Source organism: Watersipora subatra, chromosome 10 (assembly GCF_963576615.1).
Source record: "Watersipora subatra chromosome 10, tzWatSuba1.1, whole genome shotgun sequence".
NCBI lineage: Eukaryota > Metazoa > Bryozoa > Gymnolaemata > Cheilostomatida > Watersiporidae > Watersipora > Watersipora subatra.
Window position 1 is genome coordinate 50,578,850 of NC_088717.1, and position 20,844 is coordinate 50,599,693.

The window sequence follows — 20,844 nt, forward strand, 5'->3', positions numbered from 1 at the left end:
GAAAATAATTAGAATATGTCCACAGATGTCAGTGTTGTACTGAATATAATTGGAACATGTCCACAGCTGTCAGTGTTGCAGTGAATATAATTAGGACATGCCCACAGATGTCAGTGTTGTACTGAATATAATCGGAACATGTCCACAGATGTCAGTGTTGTACTGAATATAATTAGAACACGTCCACAGATGTCAGTGTTGCAATGAATATAATTAGAACATGTCTACAGATGTCAGTGTTGCAATGAATATAATTAGAACATGCCCACAGATGTCAGCGTTGCAATGAATATAATTAGAACATGTCCACAGATGTCAGTGTTGCACTGAACACAAATGGAACATCTCCGCAGATGTCAGTGTTGCAATGAATATAATTAGAACATGTCTACAGATGTCAGTGTTGTACTGAATATAATTAGAACATGTCCGCAGATGTCAGTGTTGTACTGAATATAATTGGAACATGTCTACAGATGTCAGTGTTGTACTGAATATAATTGGAACATGTCTACAGATGTCAGTGTTGCAATGAATATAATTAGAACATGTCCACAGATGTCAGTGTTGCAATTAATATAATTAAAACATGTCCACAGCTGCCAGTGTTGCAATGAATATAATTAGAACATGTCTACAGATGTCAGTGTTGCAATGAATATAATTAGAACATGTCCACAGATGTCAGTGTTGCAATGAATATAATTAGAACATGTCCACAGATGTCAGTGTTGCACTGAACACAAATGGAACATCTCCGCAGATGTCAGTGTTGCAATGAATACGATTGGAACATGTCCACAGATGTCAGCGTTGCACAGGTTTTAATGCATCCAATTTGAGTGCCTTGAGTTCCTCTTCAAGGTCCTCATCTGAGCCTACAATAGATGTAGCAAACTCCTGAGAGACTCCCGGTCTGTCAATTTAACTGGATAGAAAACATGCTTTCAAGCAACTAGGTTGAAAGTGCTATTGATTCACGCTGACCTTAGAGTCTCAAGAGAACAGGTATGCAAATAATGGTTCCCTTGCGTGAATTATCAACTACTTGCAAAACAAAGACACTAGAGGAATAGCTAATATGGTGAGGTGAGTAATTACCATACATTATGCTATCTATCTCCAAGCCTCAACTGCCACTACCTGTCAAACTAAAGGAGTGGCAGCTGGAGTCGGAGTTATGCCTCCAACACTAATGAAATATGCTAAGCTTCAGCAATGTGAATATGGATTAAATTACTTTAAAAACCAAGGCTACAGCGTAGCATGAGATTTTAACATACTTGAAACAGCTACAGAAAAATGGATAGTTGAGCATTTTAAGAGTACAATTTGCCGCTTTTGGTATGTGCCTGAAAGTACGCCAACAACAATAAATTTCAAACGTCGATAAGCAAATAACTACAACAACACACTCAGTGTATGACGATACAGTACACTACAAAAGGCATGGTGTATAATACACAGACAGCGAAAAGAATGTGAACATACAGTAATGACAGCCTGTTACCTTCCTCGCTGTCTTCTTCAGAACTGTAATCGTCATCATCATAATACTCAGCCCCATACTGTTCATGCTCTCCGTAATACCCTGCGTAGGCGCCCATCATATCTTCTTCCTCATCGCTGCCTCTCGGGGCTCTTTCTGAATTTAAGCACACAACTATGACAGTACAACCAATGCATCGTTCTATCATAGGCCCAGCAGCAGTCACATTACTCACAGCCCAATAGGACAAATGTACTTCTGTTTTACAGTTTGACCACTACTATCTGTGACTTGATGAAGACCATAAGATAGTCGATTAATATGTTTAACCCTTTCGCTCCGTACGCAAGTTTATCGAATTCTATGATCGCCTGGCGCAGACACATTTTTGCGAAATTTACTTTGGTTGCGTAGTAACTAAATAATAATGATTCATGATAACATAACCAGCGATCTTTAGAGTGATGTCCAAATAGTTTTCTGAAAAATTGGTCTGGATTCGTGAAACAAATTATAATATTTGATCAGTAAACTCGATGTCAAACACAAACTTTTTTTTGACAAACGAACTTTTTAGTTGTAACATGGCTTCCGCAACTACCTCGCGTGCTAGAAACAAAATAGCTTTCACTCATGACATTATAGCCGATTCAGATATAATTAAATACTTAAACAATGAAAGTGACAGCACTGACTCTGACGGTGGTGAAAGCAATAGTTTTGTAAGAGTAAGGCACATTGTGGATTGTTTTAGCTTGGTAGCGATCGTATCTTTACAAAGATTTAGCAATGTACATAATATTATAGATATGTTGAATTATTTGCATAGCTCTGTTTGCTAACATGCTGGCAGCATAAAATATATAACAAAAATGTTCTAGATAGGGTTTGAAATTGAAAACAATTGTATACTATCATGCAGCGGAATCGGCAATTTTCAGTAAAATGGCTGGCAGTTAAAAGGTTAAAATGTTTATTAAAAGTGATTGTATTTTACTTAAGCCTCACCAAAAAACTAGCAGTATTTTAAATACGCTCTAGAAGATGATGGTATTTCAAACTGCGATATCGCAATATGCTTGTATTGTTCAGACTCCTGAGTTCCTAACTGAAACTGAGAACTGAAACTCAGTTTTTAAACTTATGTGCAGAATTATCTAGATAAAAAAACTAATAAATACTCTGAAATCTGATTTCTCACAGTTCTTTTTGACAATATCATACATCCATGGATACTCCGTAATGTTAGAACAAATTGTAGCACAAATTTAGTCTTCAGAAAACAAGTTTATGTACATTCTTCAAATGTGATAACAATGGTAAAAAGATTTTTCTAGCTATATGACATAGCTTTCTTACAGGTAAATTTTGAATAACTCTAGATAGTCTTAAATGTTAAAAAGACAGGACTAATGACAGACATGAGTAGAAAACTCCATAAGTTTGAAGAAAATGCTACGAAACTACAGTGCATACTAACCAACATTGGATACTGTTACTCCGCCAAATGTAAAGCTAGCCTGCCCTCCTCCATCATCCTCATCAGCCACAGCATTACCTTGCCTGCCATATTTGTATCTAGTAGCTGAAATGAAGGACCCAAGCCTAAATTATGGAGATAATGGAAAAATATGGTATAATGTGAGTTTGTAAGATACAGTTTTATAAGAAATGGTGAAACAGAAGGCCAACTGACCTACAAATATAAATCTATATAGTGATTGGTCTGTCCTTTATACATGTAGCATAGAAACATGCAGTGGATTCTGTTGGACAGTCATACCTTAACGTGTGAGTTTACTGCGCTCAGGGACTGAGACCATATCTCAATGTTCATGTATCTCAATCCAATATTTCATATATAAAATAATTAAACACAAACTCATCCGTTCCCATACTATGAATAACCACCTAAAAATTGGATATTACGATGGAAAAGTGTGCTTTTAATTGTGTAATTCAGCATCTAAGCCCATAAAGGGAAACAATATTACATATTTAGTGGTTTTGATCCACAATAAAATAAAACATTAAGATGTACATAACTGTATAGTTGTTACCTTGAAAACAGATGAAGTGGCTGATGGTGGCGTGAGGGAGACTCTAGACTTTTCTGACATCACATAACAAACTTTGCATTTAACACAAATGAGTTTAGCTTACTAAACAAACATTTAAAGCTAAGTTTAATCTTTTACAAAACTTAACTTTAATTTGGTCATCTTAATGTTTTAATTATCTGTTTCCGGCTTGGTGCTTATAGCCTCAGTTTCACTGCAACATTAAGCCGACCTTTATTAAACTTTTTTAAACTGATTTGACCAGAAAGACCGAGCGATGCAGTTCTCAAAAGAAGGCCTTTTGCATATATGGGCATCAGAATCCGACTCATATCTCAAAGTTTTCTCGTATCAAAAGGCAGCAAGATGTATAATGGGGCACTTGTATGTCAAGGTATGACTGTATTTCACTCTGGTGAAGAGGTAGTACTGCTAATCAGAAAAGAAGATTGCCAATGAGAAACATTAAATAAAGTGTGTATAGATCAGGTGAGATGATAGAATGACAATGATGATAGAATAAGAATGATGATAGAATAACAATGATGATATTGTAACAATGATGATAGAATAACAATTACATGATAGAATAAGAATGATGATAGAATAACAATTACATGATAGAATAAGAATGATAATAGAATAAGAATTACATGATAGAATAAGAATGATGATAGAATAAGAATGATGATAGAATAAGAATGATGATAGAATAAGAATGATGATAGAATAACAATTACATGATAGAATAACAATTACATGATAGAATAAGAATGATGATAGAATAAGAATGATGATAGAATAACAATGATAATAGAATAAGAATGATGATAGAATAACAATTACATGATAGAATAAGAATTACATGATAGAATAAGAATTACATGATAGAATAAGAATGATGATAGAATAAGAATGATGATAGAATAAGAATGATGATAGAATAAGAATGATGATAGAATAACAATTACATGATAGAATAAGAATTACATGATAGAATAAGAATTACATGATAGAATAAGAATGATGATAGAATAAGAATGATGATAGAATAAGAATGATGATAGAATAAGAATGATGATAGAATAACAATTACATGATAGAATAACAATTACATGATAGAATAAGAATGATGATAGAATAAGAATGATGATAGAATAACAATGATAATAGAATAAGAATGATGATAGAATAACAATGATGATAGAATGAGCAAACAAAGCTAATGAAAATGCATCTGAAGCAAGGTTTTGCTTACTGGACATGCTGAGATCGATGGCTGACTGAAGATCATAACCACACTTGGGGCATGGAAAGTTAGCTCCTTTGCCATATTTGAAACCTTTTCTCTTGCTGTGCTCATCACAGAATGCGACCTACACATTTATTAGACCGGTAGAGAGGACTGAGATAAGCAGCAGGAAACAACAATCTATTCTAACAAAATAAATATAGACAGAGAAGTAGAAATAAAACATAAACTATTTCATACGTCAGCGTAATACCAGCCAAAAACCAAGTACGTTCATACGCCAGCGTAATACCAGCCAATAAAACAAAGTACGTTCATACGTCAGCGCAATAATAGCCAATAAAACACAGTACATTCATACGTCAGCGTAATACCAGCCAATAAAAGAAAGTACGTTCAAACATCAGCGTAATACCAGCCAATAAAACAAAGTACGTTCATACGTCAGCGCAATAACAGCCATTAAAACACAGTACGTTCATACGTCAGCGCAATACCAGCCAATAAAACAAAGTACGTTCAAACATCAGCGTAATACCAGCCAATAAAACAAAGTACGTTCATACGTCAGCGCAATAACAGCCAATAAATCATAAAGTATGTGTATACGTCAGCATAAAACCAGCCATTAGATTGTATCTCATGGTTTAGTGCACTATTGAAACAATAGCAACAAAAACTGTTTGACTTGAAAAATTTTGAAAGCAAAGCGATTTTATGTACTGATTACTAAGTATAGTGTACAGAGCAATAAACCTCTACCACATGTTAGTGTACAAAGTGCATACGCCTACCATTGACTAGTGTATGAAGTATATACTCCTACAACTGACTAGTGTACAGAGTATATACTCCTACTAGTGCGTAGTGTACAGAGTATATAGTCCTACTACTGACTAGTGTACAGAGTGTATACTCCTACTACTGACTAGTGTACAGTTTATATTCCTACTACTGACTAGTGTAGAGAGTATATACTGCTACTGCTGACTCGTGTACAGAGTATATTCGGCATGTGATAACGCCAGCTATATTCTACATGCTCCTGAACACCACTTCCAATTTTGTGAACAATTGGTGAATAGCACTGAGCTAGTTTCATACAATAGGAAGGCGACACACGGTAGAACTATCCAATCATATCGATCCTTCCCATGTGCGATTGCATGAAACCTTATACATTGCTTGATCAACATCAAGGCAGACCAGTCATTCCTTATAAGGTTTCGTCCTCAGTCGTATCAATAATTTGTTCTCTTTTGAACTAGGCAGTAGAAGCTTTACAACAAGCAGCAAAGAAGTGGAAACAGGTCAGAGAATGACCTATATACACTATGTTTCAATGGTGGGAATTTAGAACTGTGTGCAAGTTGAGTTACTGTGCAGTGTTTCAATAGACCCGTTGCAGATTAACCCGGGTGCTTTTTTCAAATAGATAAGGAATTCTACAACAAATGTTATAGTGGTGCACTCCTGAATGATTGAAGTGGAAATGGTATATGACGGAATAACTCACGCGGCGTTTCTTGCACATCAGGCGTAGGTGCCATTGCCATCATTCACAAACACGAAACATGCGATAAACATTTGTGATAAACAAACTTTTACTCGCTATTTTGACTGTTACCATGTTGTGAATGACACAGACACGTAGATTAACCGTGTCGTGGAAATATGGTGAGAAAAGGAGTTGGGACCAAAATGTATATCTCACCTTGCACTTGAGGCACATCTGCTGGCCAACTTTGTTGCAGGAGGAACCTAAAAAACATTTATACGTGTATTCTAATAATGATATATAAAAAGATTTGCATTTTAATTATAATATGATTTACATTATAATAATGATATATAAAACCCGTGAGTGCTGCTGAACTGCTATGAAAGTGGAATGAATTGAATGGTTTATGAGCGATATGTTTTGTTTCAAGGAACAACCGCTAGACCAAAGCAAGTGAGGTAACAGAAAATGATTAAGTACACTGACTGTTGATACTGGCAAGCAGTGTACATATATACAGTGTACATATATACAATGTACACTGTATATATACAGTGTACATTGTATATATATAGGCCTACAGTGTACACTGTATATATACACGGTGTCCACTGTATATATATGCACACTGTACAGATATACAGTGTAAATGTATGCAGTCATCAGCTGAGTTAGACATCAACCTTATACCATCTAGCAGATATGCTAGCCGCCCTAATTAGAAACACCAATGGCTGAATAAACCGAATCCCGACCCACATAATCCCCTCACACAAGGATCATTCTCTTACTCTATGCACAAACATAGTACGAGTATGCCGATTTTATAAAGGAAAGATTAAAAAATATCTAGCTTTCAGAAGCTGAATGATTTGTTTACCTTGCACATATTGTTAGAGATGAAACCTCTATTTTGAAACTTATTGAAATGAGTAACAAAGCAGTTAGCGTAGACTCTGTAGACAGAAATGGTTACCCCAAGGTGAAGGAAACGCAACTCCTATATACAAATTTTCAACTAACCCAAATATCGGAGACTCGATGGCAGGTAAACTAGTGTACAATTGATCAATCTCATTGTATAAGAACATATAAAAACCTTATACGGGAAACCGCATGCAGTGCAAAACTAAAAATTCAAAAAGGACCAAAATTAGCAAAGGTTTGTCGATATATAGAAGTACAAACATGCATTTGTTAGTCTCTGCATCAAGCTTCTGACACATGGCCTGGTGTTCAAATTGATCATCTTCACAGAGAAATCCTGAGCAAAAGGAGCAAGAAAAGACCCTGCCACCTGCAACATGTGGTCAATATGAGACAGCCATGCCACAATATCTACAGAAAATATTCAGAGCAACCTTCAGCATTGAATTTAATATAGACTTTAATTTAGATTTATTAGGGATTAAATATGGATTTAATTTAGGATTCAATTAGTAACAACTGTTTAGGTATGACATCAGGGGCCGACGCCTCTAGTAATATGTACATGTAGTAATATGAATACGATGTTGTTTTTAATTACAAAGGACAACTGCTAGAATAAAACAAACCTTGAATTGACATTCCAAACTACAACGAGGTGTCTAAAACTCTAATCATGTAGCGGTTCAAAATATGAACCCCACTTGAAAAACGACTTCCTTGTGAATTGTGCTGCTTCAATATACCAAAATCTTTATACATCAAAATCATAAATTAAAAAACATAATACACCGATGGAGAATTTTACAAACCGATTGCTTCTTACAAAATCACTGGCCATCAGCAGCAGACGGGTGTAAAGCAAACCTGTAGGTTCTGTAGGTTCAACAGAAATGGTACGAGTAAATAATAATAAATGAATGTAATTCTGGTCTCTAGAAGCTCACCATATTTCTTATTCACCTTGACCAAGTTTTTACTGATACAATAATTACTCTGACCAAAATATTGGGTTCAAATACAAGCAAATTTCTTGAGATAGATAAATAGACACGGTATTTTTTACATATTAAAACTATTAAAAAAACTTGATTACGCAACAATTTATGCAAATGTGGTTTGTATTGCTTTTATTTAAGACAACTAAAACATTCTACAATTTTCCCCACCACATATTTTGATCCAATATTAATAGAGGTTTACAACAAACATTTTCGACCCTAAAGTATTGTTCTTTCAAAGAGAATTTCTATCAAGTCTTACTACTGCCGTAAGTTCCTAGACATCACTGAATAGTACTTTAATTAACATCAACTTGGCATCCAAGTTTTACTAAACACCGTGTTGTAATTACATTGAACAATGCTTAATCCTCATAAAAGTATTTGCACCTGTAAGAGAGGATAAATCTTGATTTGGTGTTTGTAATAAAAACCAGAACTACGTGAATACCGCAGAATATGACTTGCCATCAATATGACAGAACCCCTGCATGCCTCCTCTCATGCCGGATCAGATTGAAATACTTGTTAAAAAAATTTGCTTACAAAATAACAAATAAAGATGAGACATGTGAAGGACAAAAGAAATCTAAAATACATTAAAATATATTTTGAAAAGCTTCTGGGCAGCCGTAACATAGCATTAGGTATCCATGTGCATGTTATACTTATCTGAAACCAATATCTCATAGTTATCTACATACATTCCAACACTGTCCCTCACCTTGACCCCACGTATCTCGATTGCACTCCACACAGAGAGCATCTGCAAGGGGACACTCACACGCGTGTGTTGATATGCATTTTCTCCCGTGACAAATGAAAGCCTCACAAAAATCACATATGGCACCCTACAAACATAGTAAAAGATCTTGCAATAAATTTTATGATGCCAAGATCCTGTATAAACAAAAAGCTAGGTATGACAATGATTGAACATGACAATATGATAAGATATTATTTATCCCATATATGGAACTCTGATTAGCTGAAATATATGAAACCACAATACAAGCATGACTTGGCAAGCCTTTGAAACTACAAGCCTTTAATATAATGGTAATGAGAGAGACTACACGTTAATCTGTCCTAGCATATACAGGTAGATGTACATACCACCATAGCCATGCCTGTAGTATGAACACCAGGATGCTTCACAAGACAATCACCTCCTTTCTGCATGCATTTCTGCTTGCCTGAGAACAAAACAGCTGACAATATAAACATATTGAATAGCCAATTTTTAATAGAAAGCAAGTAGATACAACAAATAGAACTAGTATAGGTGGAAAGAGGATGAGATGTAACGACATGACTATGTATACGACAAAATATGTGGAAATGTGATTACAAGCTTTTAAAAGCCCAAAAACGAACAGTTAATCGCCGCAATCACGAAACCGCCGTAGATTGGAAACAGTTTATTTCTCTGACATAGTAAATCCATTTGTTTATTCTTTTGACACATGATGTCCTCAAGTGAATTGAAAGGCTAATGAAAGGCTCACTATAAAACTTCTCATAGCATCGGTTTATGACAAACTCTTCAGGTTTTACCAAAGAGCCCTTTCCAAATATAGATGCTCGCTACATTACAGTTTTGTTTCGGCATGGTCTAATCAACTAGTCGTAATCTGATCATGTGACCCATACTTCCTGCCAAACAGCATCAAACAATTTCTGCAGCATTTTTCGACCATCACAGGTGACCAACAGGCTCGTCATGTTTACCAGAGGATGATTTGCACTCCTTCGAGCTAAGGTTAAAAAATTAAAATTTTTACAGTAGGTTTTGATATATTAGTGCTCAAAGCGACAGCGTTACAATGGTGATGAAATAGACGTGTAAGGACAATAGACATGGCTTTATTGATATTTGTGAAAATATTTCGGCGAATGAGGTTGCATGAAAGTGTAAACAGAAGCCATCTTGTTCAATTACGTCCCTTTGAGCCGTTTTGGAAAAATATTCTAATCTACAATAGTTTCGTGATGGCGGCGATTAACTGTTCGTTTTTGAGTTTTTAAGAGCTTGTAATCACACTTCCACATATTTTGAACCTACATCACATCAGAGTAAGACATGGTGAATATTTTGATATCAAATAACTGTAAGGTGAATATTGTTGCAAGTCAACCTTTAACCAGGAAAAATTTTAAGGAGCATAAAAACGTAGAAAAGTGAGAAGTACATAAGAATGACTCACCACAGGCACCACAAACTGGCAGTTTTTGAACTGAGGAACAAAAGTAGCAAAAAGCTCGATTCTTCTGCCTTCTTTGACATTGATCACACTCCTAAGAAACAAATATATGCAGAGAAATTGAGCAATTTATCATTGTAATAAATGATAGCTTGAACTTACCCACAACTAACAGAAATACATGGTGGATATGATGAAACAAATACAGATAATTGAAAAAGGAATTTTTACAAAATTGTTGATAGTATAAAAACGGTAAAAAGCGAATCTGATATCCATAAATGAAGAGAATGTCACACAAAAAACTATAATTGAGTCATGATCTCAGAAAGTGGGGTTAAATTGGAAATTATCAAAATTTAGATAGTTGCTCAGCTTAAAGGAAAATTTACAAATTGCACTGCAGAACAAATTTTGTTTCTACGTTGGTTAGAACTGATTTTATAGTCAAAAACCCACATGTATTTTTTCAAAATGGTTGAAACATGAATCCAAGAACATCGCGTTAAAGTTTCGAGTCACGTAACTATTTGTTTACAGTGAGAATCACCTTAGCAACCACTATTAAATTTAGTCGTAATTCCACAAATACACGAGTTCTATGACAGAATTTTATGCTGAATCCGAATATTTAAATTACAAAGTTCTAATTATTTTATGTTTATAGATCTATAACATTAGTTACAAGTTGATGATCAACTTTTATTGATTGGAAAAAATTGATTTGGTTCTGCACAAGGATACAGTAACTTGTAACATAAAAATACCTTTCACATTACAGACAATACAATGAAATTTAATTCTAAATCTAAATGGTTAAATTAAAACCTTTCCATTAATAACGATCCATATTAGTCCATAACTAACGGCTTCATATTCAATAATGATCCATATCTAACGGCTTCTTGTTCTTCTAACTTTGCAATTATTTTTTCATAATCATCTTCAGCATCGGTTAAACATGAAAAAATCATCTACATCAAAACTTTCTTCTTTATCAGATAATTTTGCATCGATTAAATTGCCAAAGTATACTTCAAAAGTATCATCTATATCTTTAGTTTCAATCGTGACAATGAAAAAAACGATCGTTTAACTTATGCGACGCCATGTTTTATTGTTTCCAGTTTGCATAGCAACGGCTTCACTAGGCAAATTTGGGTCATTTTAAACTTCTATTAGTTAATCAGAGTTCAGATTTTGAAAGAGCCTTGACTGGCCTAAATAAAGGTAACTTTAAAAATACTACAAACGCATGTGGCATTGAGTTTACTAACTTGCTATCGCTATTACGCACGTGCGACTTGACCCAACTTAGCAAGATCGCGACACAATTAGCCAGAGATATTAGATTATGCAATGGTCGCTATACATACGTTAAAACAAAATGCTAAAAAGTCAATGGCCACTACTGATTCGCTGAGATCACTGACTAAATGATTCACAATGAAACATAGTTGACGTAATGGTACAGAACTACAAACATAAAACTAACCATAGAGTAGTTGCATGGAAATTCCACCAAGTTTCGTCGACTGAAAGCCACTTTAATTTGTTTTTGTCTGTCCTTCTGCTTCTCTGCCTTTTTCCTTGCTCCAGTCTTTTTCTTCGGCATGTTTACCCTGTTAAATTCACCCGTTGAATTCACAAAAGTATGAATAGATTAGCGGAATGCCCGGCATTGCAAGGTTATTAAAAATCAGCTTATTAGCAGTGACTGGTAATGTAGTTGCCTGCCACTTGCCATTAGCCTGGCACATTACCAATGGCCAATTTGTGTAAGCTAAACTTACTAAGAAGAACGTTACTTACGAGCTTACTACTAAAAATGTTGCACCGTTGCGCAGAGCGGTATGCACATTTTCATCCACATAATGACATCAATCTATCTGCATGATCTATCAATCTCGTGCAGTTCAATGATAAAGCATATCGTCTGGGAAACGGGAGGTTCCGATATCAAATCTTCTGCGATACGGATTCTTTATGCCAATATTTTAATAGCTATAGCTGGACAAACTGCATTACGCGCACACAGACACATATACACACACAAACTTTGAGATTTATATATATACATCTACTATATGAGGGGCAAAAAATCTGTCTATATATTTGTGTATACGTGTGTTAGTTCACCTTACAGAGCGGTTTTTCCTTTTTTAATTCGGTCGTATGAAGCGAATTGAATTAATATGAGTACCGTACTTTTCGGACTATTAGACGCTACTTTTTTCTGATGATTTGAGCCATGCGGCTTATATGAGGGTGCGACTTTTTGGTGGTTTTTTCTTTCACCACTAGGGGAAAAATAACCGGAATCACTGGTTAGTGCGCCTCTAGCAGTGAAAGAAAAATGAAACAATGCCTAACGGTACTGTTCCGTTAGGCATTAGGTTAAAAAACATCGGTTAATACGAAACAGTACCTAACGGCACTGTTTCGTTTTAAACAGCAAAGTTCATGCCGTAGTAAATAGCAGTCCTGAGTTCTGCGACCTATAAAAAGGTGAATTAATATGAGTAGTAAGTAAATCAATAAAATTTACTACTCATTAAATACATTAATAAGTGGTAAATTTAATTATAAAATTCAATTAGTAAATTAATATTTACTGCGGGTGGAAGGTATTGTCTTTTTCAGCCACCGAGACATTTGTCTTTGCTTCAAAACTAACCTACTAAATTTCTACTTCAAAAAGGTAAGTACTTCTCATTCAATGTTGTATTGTCTATGAATTGTCACATCTCAACTACTTAAAAACGTTGCATTTGCCACTGTTGGTGATCGTAAACATGATCATTTTCTTCCGCGGCTGAGATACTTGTATTTTTTTTCCAGATACGAGTACTATAGCTACTACAGAACTTGCACGGGTATTGCTACTGCGTTTTACTTAATAAATTTCTATTTCAAAAAGGTAAGTACTTCTCATTCAATGTTGTATTGTCTATGAATTGCCACATTTCTACTATTTAAAAACGTTGCATTTGCCACTGTTAGTGATAGTAAACGTGTTCATTTTCTTCCACAGTGGAGTTACTTTTATTTTTTCCAGGTGCGAGTATTACAGCTACTACAAAATTTGCACCGGTACTCCAAGTGTTGCGATAGGCGACGGTGAGAAGAAAGAGAGCAGCTGGTATCAACTTACTGTCACCCCGCTTTAGCCATGGTCAGCTGTACGTTGCCTCCTTAAAAGTAGGCACAAGCCGAAAACTGTTCATACACCCGACAGAAAAATAAAACATTTTGTTTATCCGTGTTAGATTGCCATCATAAAGCTTAAGTCAAGTTAACTTTGTGCTATCTATTCTAATATAGCTAAATATTCTAATACAAGTGATGCTTTTGCTTAGCTATTTACTACATAGCCATAGCTCAGGCTTATATAAACTAGGTCTGTAAGGCAACAGTGCAATGCATACTATGAGAGTGAATAAACCACATCTTGTGCTATTATTCATACAGGTAACATTTATTACTGTTATACTTTCCTTGTTGTCTCTACATGTTAATGCAATACATACTATGAGAGTGAATAAACCACATCTTGTGCTATTATTCATACAGGAACATAACAATCCGCAAGTGTTGCATTGAATTAACATTGTGTTATTGTTATGTCATGCTTGCATGGAGTTAACATTATGTTAATGTTATGTCATGCTATGTTCTTCATGTTCTGCTATACCTAAATAATATCCACATGCAGCATTTTCTAACATATTTTGCAGCATATATAGTTTATATTTTCATGCATTCGTTTTCGTCATTGTATCTCAGAAAAAGCCTATCATGTTGGCGTTGTTTTATTGTTAAGTGCTAATGCTGTGTCTGCCTTGATATCACTGTCTGTGCTGTTATACATATAAATTGTATCAACACAACTACACTACTTTTGCACTGTTTGTATATACCATGTCAAAACACAGGCTATAGACGAAGAACTAGTGAGCCATGATTAGTGTTTTAAGCATGTAGAAGTCTCCATTCAATAAACGCTGGCGATAGCAAAATACTTTGTAGAATTTCTTAAAGGATGCAAAAACTTTTCAATACTGCCAGTTTGAAGAACTTCAATTTGCCTAGCAATGTCAATTTCATTATCAGTTCTCTGTACAAAAATAGGGCAACTCTGATTTAAAAGGTTTGAGAATGATGCATTGTAGACTAGCTGTAAAGTGCTTACCCAAGTGTAAAGTGCTTGGGGTTACTAACTAGCACGCTTGATCATTACGCGTAACGTAATGTTTATGAAGGTAGATTCTGGCGGAGCTCTTACTATAGTAGCAACTAACCTCAAAGTTACTCAAATTCATGGGGTACTTATTATATCACCATGCAATGCCGGGCATTCATTTAATTATATTATAACAACATCTACATAGGAGTGCTAAAATATTTTTTGTTATTAATGCATTATTCAAAACTAAGGTATCTATTTTTATTTAATGTGTACATCCATCTCTACCAGGTAGATCGTTGTAATAATCTCATGTTCTGAGGTGCTACAATGGAAAAATATGCCCAAATTATAGCTGGTTGGTCTTCTGGGTTACAACTACAGTCATACATCAACATATGAGTGTCCCAACATACTAAAAATTTGAGATACGAGGAAAATTCCGAGCAAATTTTAGCCTTGAGATATGAGAATAACTTGAGATATGAGAATATGAGACAGCGTGGCTTGTTTTGTCTGGTTGGATAGGGTTAAAATATTTTTAAAAAAGGTTGGATAAAAGTGAATTCAAGTCAAAAAGCGCAGTAAAAAAACCAAAACTGGAAAAAACATAAAACTGAAAATGAGAACCAAATTAGAATTAAAGCTTTGTGTAAGGTTGCAACTGATTTTTAAATGTGTGAGTGTGCGTTTGAGTGAGTGTGTGTAGTGAGCCAAATTCATTTAAGTTAAATTTAAAATATATTATGTTACTTTGTGTCACAAAAGTGTATACAGTGCACCCTCGAAATACGATTACCCTGATATACGATTTTTTCACCTTATGAAGTCAAACATTGTGAGATCTTCACCTCGCTATACGAATTTTATTTCACCATACGATTTTAAAAAAGTATCGCCCGAGTTAAAATTTGGCAGCCAGTGTGCTTATAACGCATGTCGAAATAAAAAAAAACACCAAAATATAGTTTGCCGAAAACATTTTCAGAACTTTTAGAGGAGACACGACATGATGATCGACTTTTTTCATGTCAGCATTCCGCGTGGAAAAACTCGTGTAAAATACACAAGCGAGAGCAAATATTCATTTGTAGCGTTATAATATATTTTACTAAAAACTTTCAGCATACGTATATAACTACAAGTATCTACATTTAATTCGTTAGCTATGGAATCTGAGACCGATACAAATGTTAAAAAACGAAAGAAAAATGATTTCTATGTCAACAATGTTGGATGTCGTAACTAAGAAGGCACCCGTATTATTAACATTGTCAAGGAATATGATCGCAACCAATCAGCATTTGCAATTATTATTAAAACAAGAACTCCATTAAAGCAAGCACAAGAAAGAGCTTACGACTGAAGATTTGAAGGAGTTAGAAGGCCATGCACGCGATCAGCATTCAAAAGTAGCAACCATTTAGTAAGGGCAAGAAAGTAGAAGATACAGAAAACCCCACATTGGCAGAAATATTTCAAGTGTAATTTACTGATGTGGACTGGTACATTAAAACAATGCATGTATAATATATATTATTTATTTCTTGTGTGGCAGGTTTTTCATATTTTATTCATTTTATTTGCTTCCTTTTGATTTTATGTTTTCTTTTCTTGTTTAACCATGTCTTTGCAGGTGGGTTTGTTATCTCCTACGTGAATACAATTCACCGTATGTATGTAACTCGTATAACTAGCTACTCAAGATAGTTGACGCATTCACATTAGTTTCTGAAACTTGTTAAAGCCCTGACCTCTAGGGTATAAATACGTGCAAACTTTGTATGTATAGTTACATTGATTCTTGTGCACATTTCATACAAGAAAAACTACTGTAGCACCTTCTCTGGATCCTTCTACAAGCGTTAGCTAGCTAACAGTTTTCTGCATTTCACCAGCATTTTTTTCTTTTAAACCAGAAGAAAAATTGGACAAGACTAGACAACTTTCTTTAGCCTGCTAAAACTTCCATTTCATTACGTATTAAATTAATCTTCAAGTGTACAGCAACATAATTAGCATTGATACGTTTTTGCCTCCTCTTCTGCTTTATTTGCTACATGTACCAGCTAAAGTCACGTTACTCCAAAGGTATGTATGTCCTGTATAATAGTAAATAAAGTTTCATTTTTCTTTTCGGTAGCCATTAAATGGTCAGGTGTGTGAGAGGCTGCTTTCGATAACTGCATCGCTCAGCCTTTCTTATTGAAAAAGGTTTCAACCAGACACGCTAAATTTTATAATGAAAGTGAAGACAGAAACCGATAGGTGATAAAATTTTAGTGATAAAAAGTTGAAATTCAGTAAAATAGTTACAAATACATACTAAAACCTAGCTTCTAATGTGTGTGTGTTTTGTAAGCTAAACTTATTTAAAGTGAATTTAAAGTTTGTTATGCGTACCTTTTGAAGGTAAGAACTTCTTACCGTACGATCTGCATTTGGTACACAGATTACAATATTACAGTATTGCAGATTATAATCACTAAGTGCACTTAATACAATGCAGCTACTGTAGGTAACTATAGTTACTAAAGTTAACATACTATTATGTACAGCATTTTTAAAAAATTTTGGACGATTTTTACCTTTTTTTTCATTGTATAATTACAATGGTTTCTATACCCGGACATACGATTTTTTCGCCATACGATGCCAACCTTGGAACAGACCACATCGTATCTCGAGGGTGCGCTGTAGTACTATACCTGTTGCCATCAAGTGGCTCTCACACCACTATTAGTCGCTACTGTCCGTCTCAAAGGTAAGAACTCCATACAGTATTGTACATAATAATGTGCCATTTTATTGCAGATCAACCAGTAGATAGTTATTTGTTACTTTGTAAGGATAGTTGACGATTTAGAACAAATAAAAATACTTTTTTTACTGCAATATCTTGTTTTTAGTTGTTTGTTAGAGAATGGGAATAGATTAATTTGTATTTAGTTATTTTATATATAAAAATTTGATTTGAAATACGAGAGGTTAGACAAACGAGCTCAGCCCCCAAAGCATTGAGCTTGTATGTCAAGAGAGGAGTGTAATGATAACTGTAAGGCAGTGACAACATTTTACATGCATTTACAGCATATTTCGGTAGTTAAATGTTAGTAGAAAAGGGGTATTCAGATGTAGCATTAGACTGATAACCTAGTAAGCATTCTAAGGATACATAACTCTTGTGGCTATCATTTGCTTTTTGCTTTAATGACTGCATATTCTCTCTAGGTTTTAGCCACTACCCACCAAGTAACCTCTAAATCAGTGGTTCCCAACTACCTTGGAGCTACGGACCCCCAGAGCTCTTTATTTAAAAGTCATGGACCCCTTTATAAACATCATAATATATGGTGTTTATAACAATGCATTGTAAATTGGCGTGCATTATAAATTAGAATAATATAAGAGTTAATAGATTTGAGATGTTTCTATTTATTTACTTATATGAAGCAATGCTATACTAAATTGCTTTGACTGTTAATTTTCAGTAGTCAGTTTGTTAGTTGGATGGATTGTACTTTTTATTTTTCACCAAATTCTCAATCTTAGGGGAAATGGTTGACAAAGCGCATCGCATGTTGCCTTCAAGTCCCAGTCGGTTTCGTTGTTTCAATTTGAGAACAACCATGGAGGAGAAAGCAGACTCGCATAAGTATGTAGACACAAATGGGAGCAGAGTTTGAAGGGCGTATTTGGCTGCCTGTGGATATGAATGAATCATAGAAAGCCAAAATTCTTCAATGGTTTTATCTTCATAAACATCTTTGGTTATTTTACCGATCTGCTGGTTTCATTTTGTTTTCAAATAAATATAGTTGCTAAATAATGTGACAATTATGATCAGTCAGCTGCCATTAACAAGCATTCATGATATTAATAGTCAACATTGTGAAATGACCCAAATTTGGCTTTACATTTGGATTTTGAGTATGAAAACTACACTGCACAGCTTTACCGCTGTCCCATCCTATTGGCCAGGTCAAACAATGTGACAATGACAAAAGACTGCCATTTTATATTATAGGTGGAAAAATATTAATTAAAAACTAGAAAAAAAAGGCCGTTGTTCGGGTGATTTCGGGTAAATTATATTTAAATTTAAGCATATACTAAGACCCCTGAAGAAAATAAAAAAATTGGTAAAAATAAGTAAGCTGAAATGTCTTATTTTCCATGGATCTTAGTATATCGCTGAAATTTAAGAGGGACAGAGAAAATTACGTGTTTGCCGGTTACAGGTTGTGTTGTTTTGTACTACTAACCGAAAATCGGGTACTATCCAGCGATTGACGCACATAGGTGATAAAAGTCTAGACACAGAAGCCTAACAAGACAATGCGACCACCCCGCGGGAATTGCATTAGCCCCGAAACCAAGGCTAGCACAATCCCAACAGACTTCAATCATTAAACTCCGCCCATATGATAGCCGTCGCCTATCCTTTTAAGGTTTTATATCATTGATCCAACCACTATGACAGAAATAGCTGTAAATATCTAGCTAGAAAAACCAATACTGGCACCAGCCTGTGGACCCCCTTAAAGCCTCCTGTGGACCCATATGGGTCCATGGATCACCAGTTGGGAACCACTGCTTTAAATACAAATCTCACACATAAAACTAGCTATTTGTTACATCTCAATATTCTTTGAAAGCATACTTTCTAGCAGAAAAGTTGTTAGAAAATTGTTTATTGAGATATTGCAAAACTTTGTTCTTGGTTTTGTGTAGGCCTACATGGTGATATTTCTTGGTTAAGTTAGTGTTAGGCAATCAACTTGATGAGTCACAGATCAAAATTTAAATATGAGTTTGATTAAATTTGTAATAAATCCCATCATCTTTGTTCATAGTAAACTTTATGCTTAACCTTTTGGCGGTTTACATATATGACTGGAGGAATGTGTATACTTTCAGCTTTGAGACCAATTATCAACTCTTGTTCTTACATTCAAAATGAACTAAACATTCCAAACTTTAAAAATAACAACACAAATTAATAATAATTAAAAGAAGTTATAGAAAGCAAAAATTGTTATGCCAGTGATGGCTCTGCTTTAAAACAAAACTGTCATAGCCAGTCTACGTTCAATTAATAGTTAAAGATTTTGCCAGCTGAAATGTGATACAGGCAAAAAGTTTTCATGAAGGAGTGTTATAAGTAAAGGCCAAGCTCCACATCTATCATACATATCCAAAGAGTATATCAGAATTTGAAAAACAATTAGAGAATATAATATGTAACCATAATACGATGTCAGCTACATAAAGAATATTCCACCGATGAAACTGGCATAAGCAATTGTTTTTTGACAGTTGTTTGTAAAAATAGCAACAAGTTTAACATGCCCGAAGACATGCACCACCTTTCAATATTTTGTATGAAGACAATACTATATTTCTTTGATAACAATCCCCATTAATTATGTTGTATATAGTATTGCACATTGTAAATATTATTCATTATAGCCTATTCATTATCATTGTGGAATCCTATTAATCCTCTTTCACAAGAAACAATTCCTGACTGCCCAGACATTAGGCAATTAGGGAAACAGTCCCAACATCGACAAGTCCGAACCTAGACAAGTCCCAATCTCGACAGAGGTTGGTCCGAATCTAGACAAAGGTTGGTCCGAACATCGACAAAGGCTGATGCAGTTTTACAATAATTTAATCTTCAACAAATAATAAATGTCTTTTTGCAGCTCTATCCTCACTTCAAAAAATAAAAACCAAAGCTACTCACTGAAGTTTAGTCTTCAAATAAAACATTTTGCTAGCATAACAGTCAACCATATTTATGATTGTTACTTGTTTTAGCATTCGTTCTATATTTAGGTTGGGCAAAATATTGTTAGGCCTACATAAGCTGGGGAGTGCTGCATCAAATGGATAACAATATATTTTTGCGCAAATAAATCTTTTACATATAAATCACTCATTTACTATGAAAATAGTAGATGGTAAAATAGTAAAACTGCTGTCGAGATTGGACCAACCGTTGTCGATATACAAACTCGTCGAGTTTCAAACCAGTCGAGGTTCGGACTATAAACCGGCAATTAATGCAAGTTTATAATCCTGATTACGACAACGAACGATAGCATATAACTAAACATTTGCTCTTAATACAAACTGTACACAGTGCAGCACAGTGCGATTGCTACAAACAAATCCGATGATGGTTATTTTAACTTTTTAAAATAGTTTTTCGTTAT

At 34.8% G+C, this 20,844-nt stretch overlaps 1 protein-coding gene across 1 annotated transcript; it reads right to left on the reverse strand.

The window, feature by feature from the left end:
- Positions 1-603: 603 nt before the first annotated feature.
- LOC137405813 (zinc finger protein 330-like) lies at positions 604-12,052 on the reverse strand. The gene is made up of 10 exons (XM_068092227.1): positions 11,930-12,052; positions 10,438-10,528; positions 9,347-9,426; positions 8,955-9,081; positions 7,495-7,599; positions 6,516-6,562; positions 4,808-4,925; positions 2,970-3,074; positions 1,511-1,645; positions 604-878 (listed from the first exon to the last, which is right to left on the reverse strand). The coding sequence occupies exons 1-10, from the start codon at positions 12,047-12,049 to the stop codon at positions 808-810; spliced, it is 999 nt and encodes a 332-aa protein (XP_067948328.1). The 5' UTR covers positions 12,050-12,052; the 3' UTR covers positions 604-807.
- Positions 12,053-20,844: the final 8,792 nt, after the last annotated feature.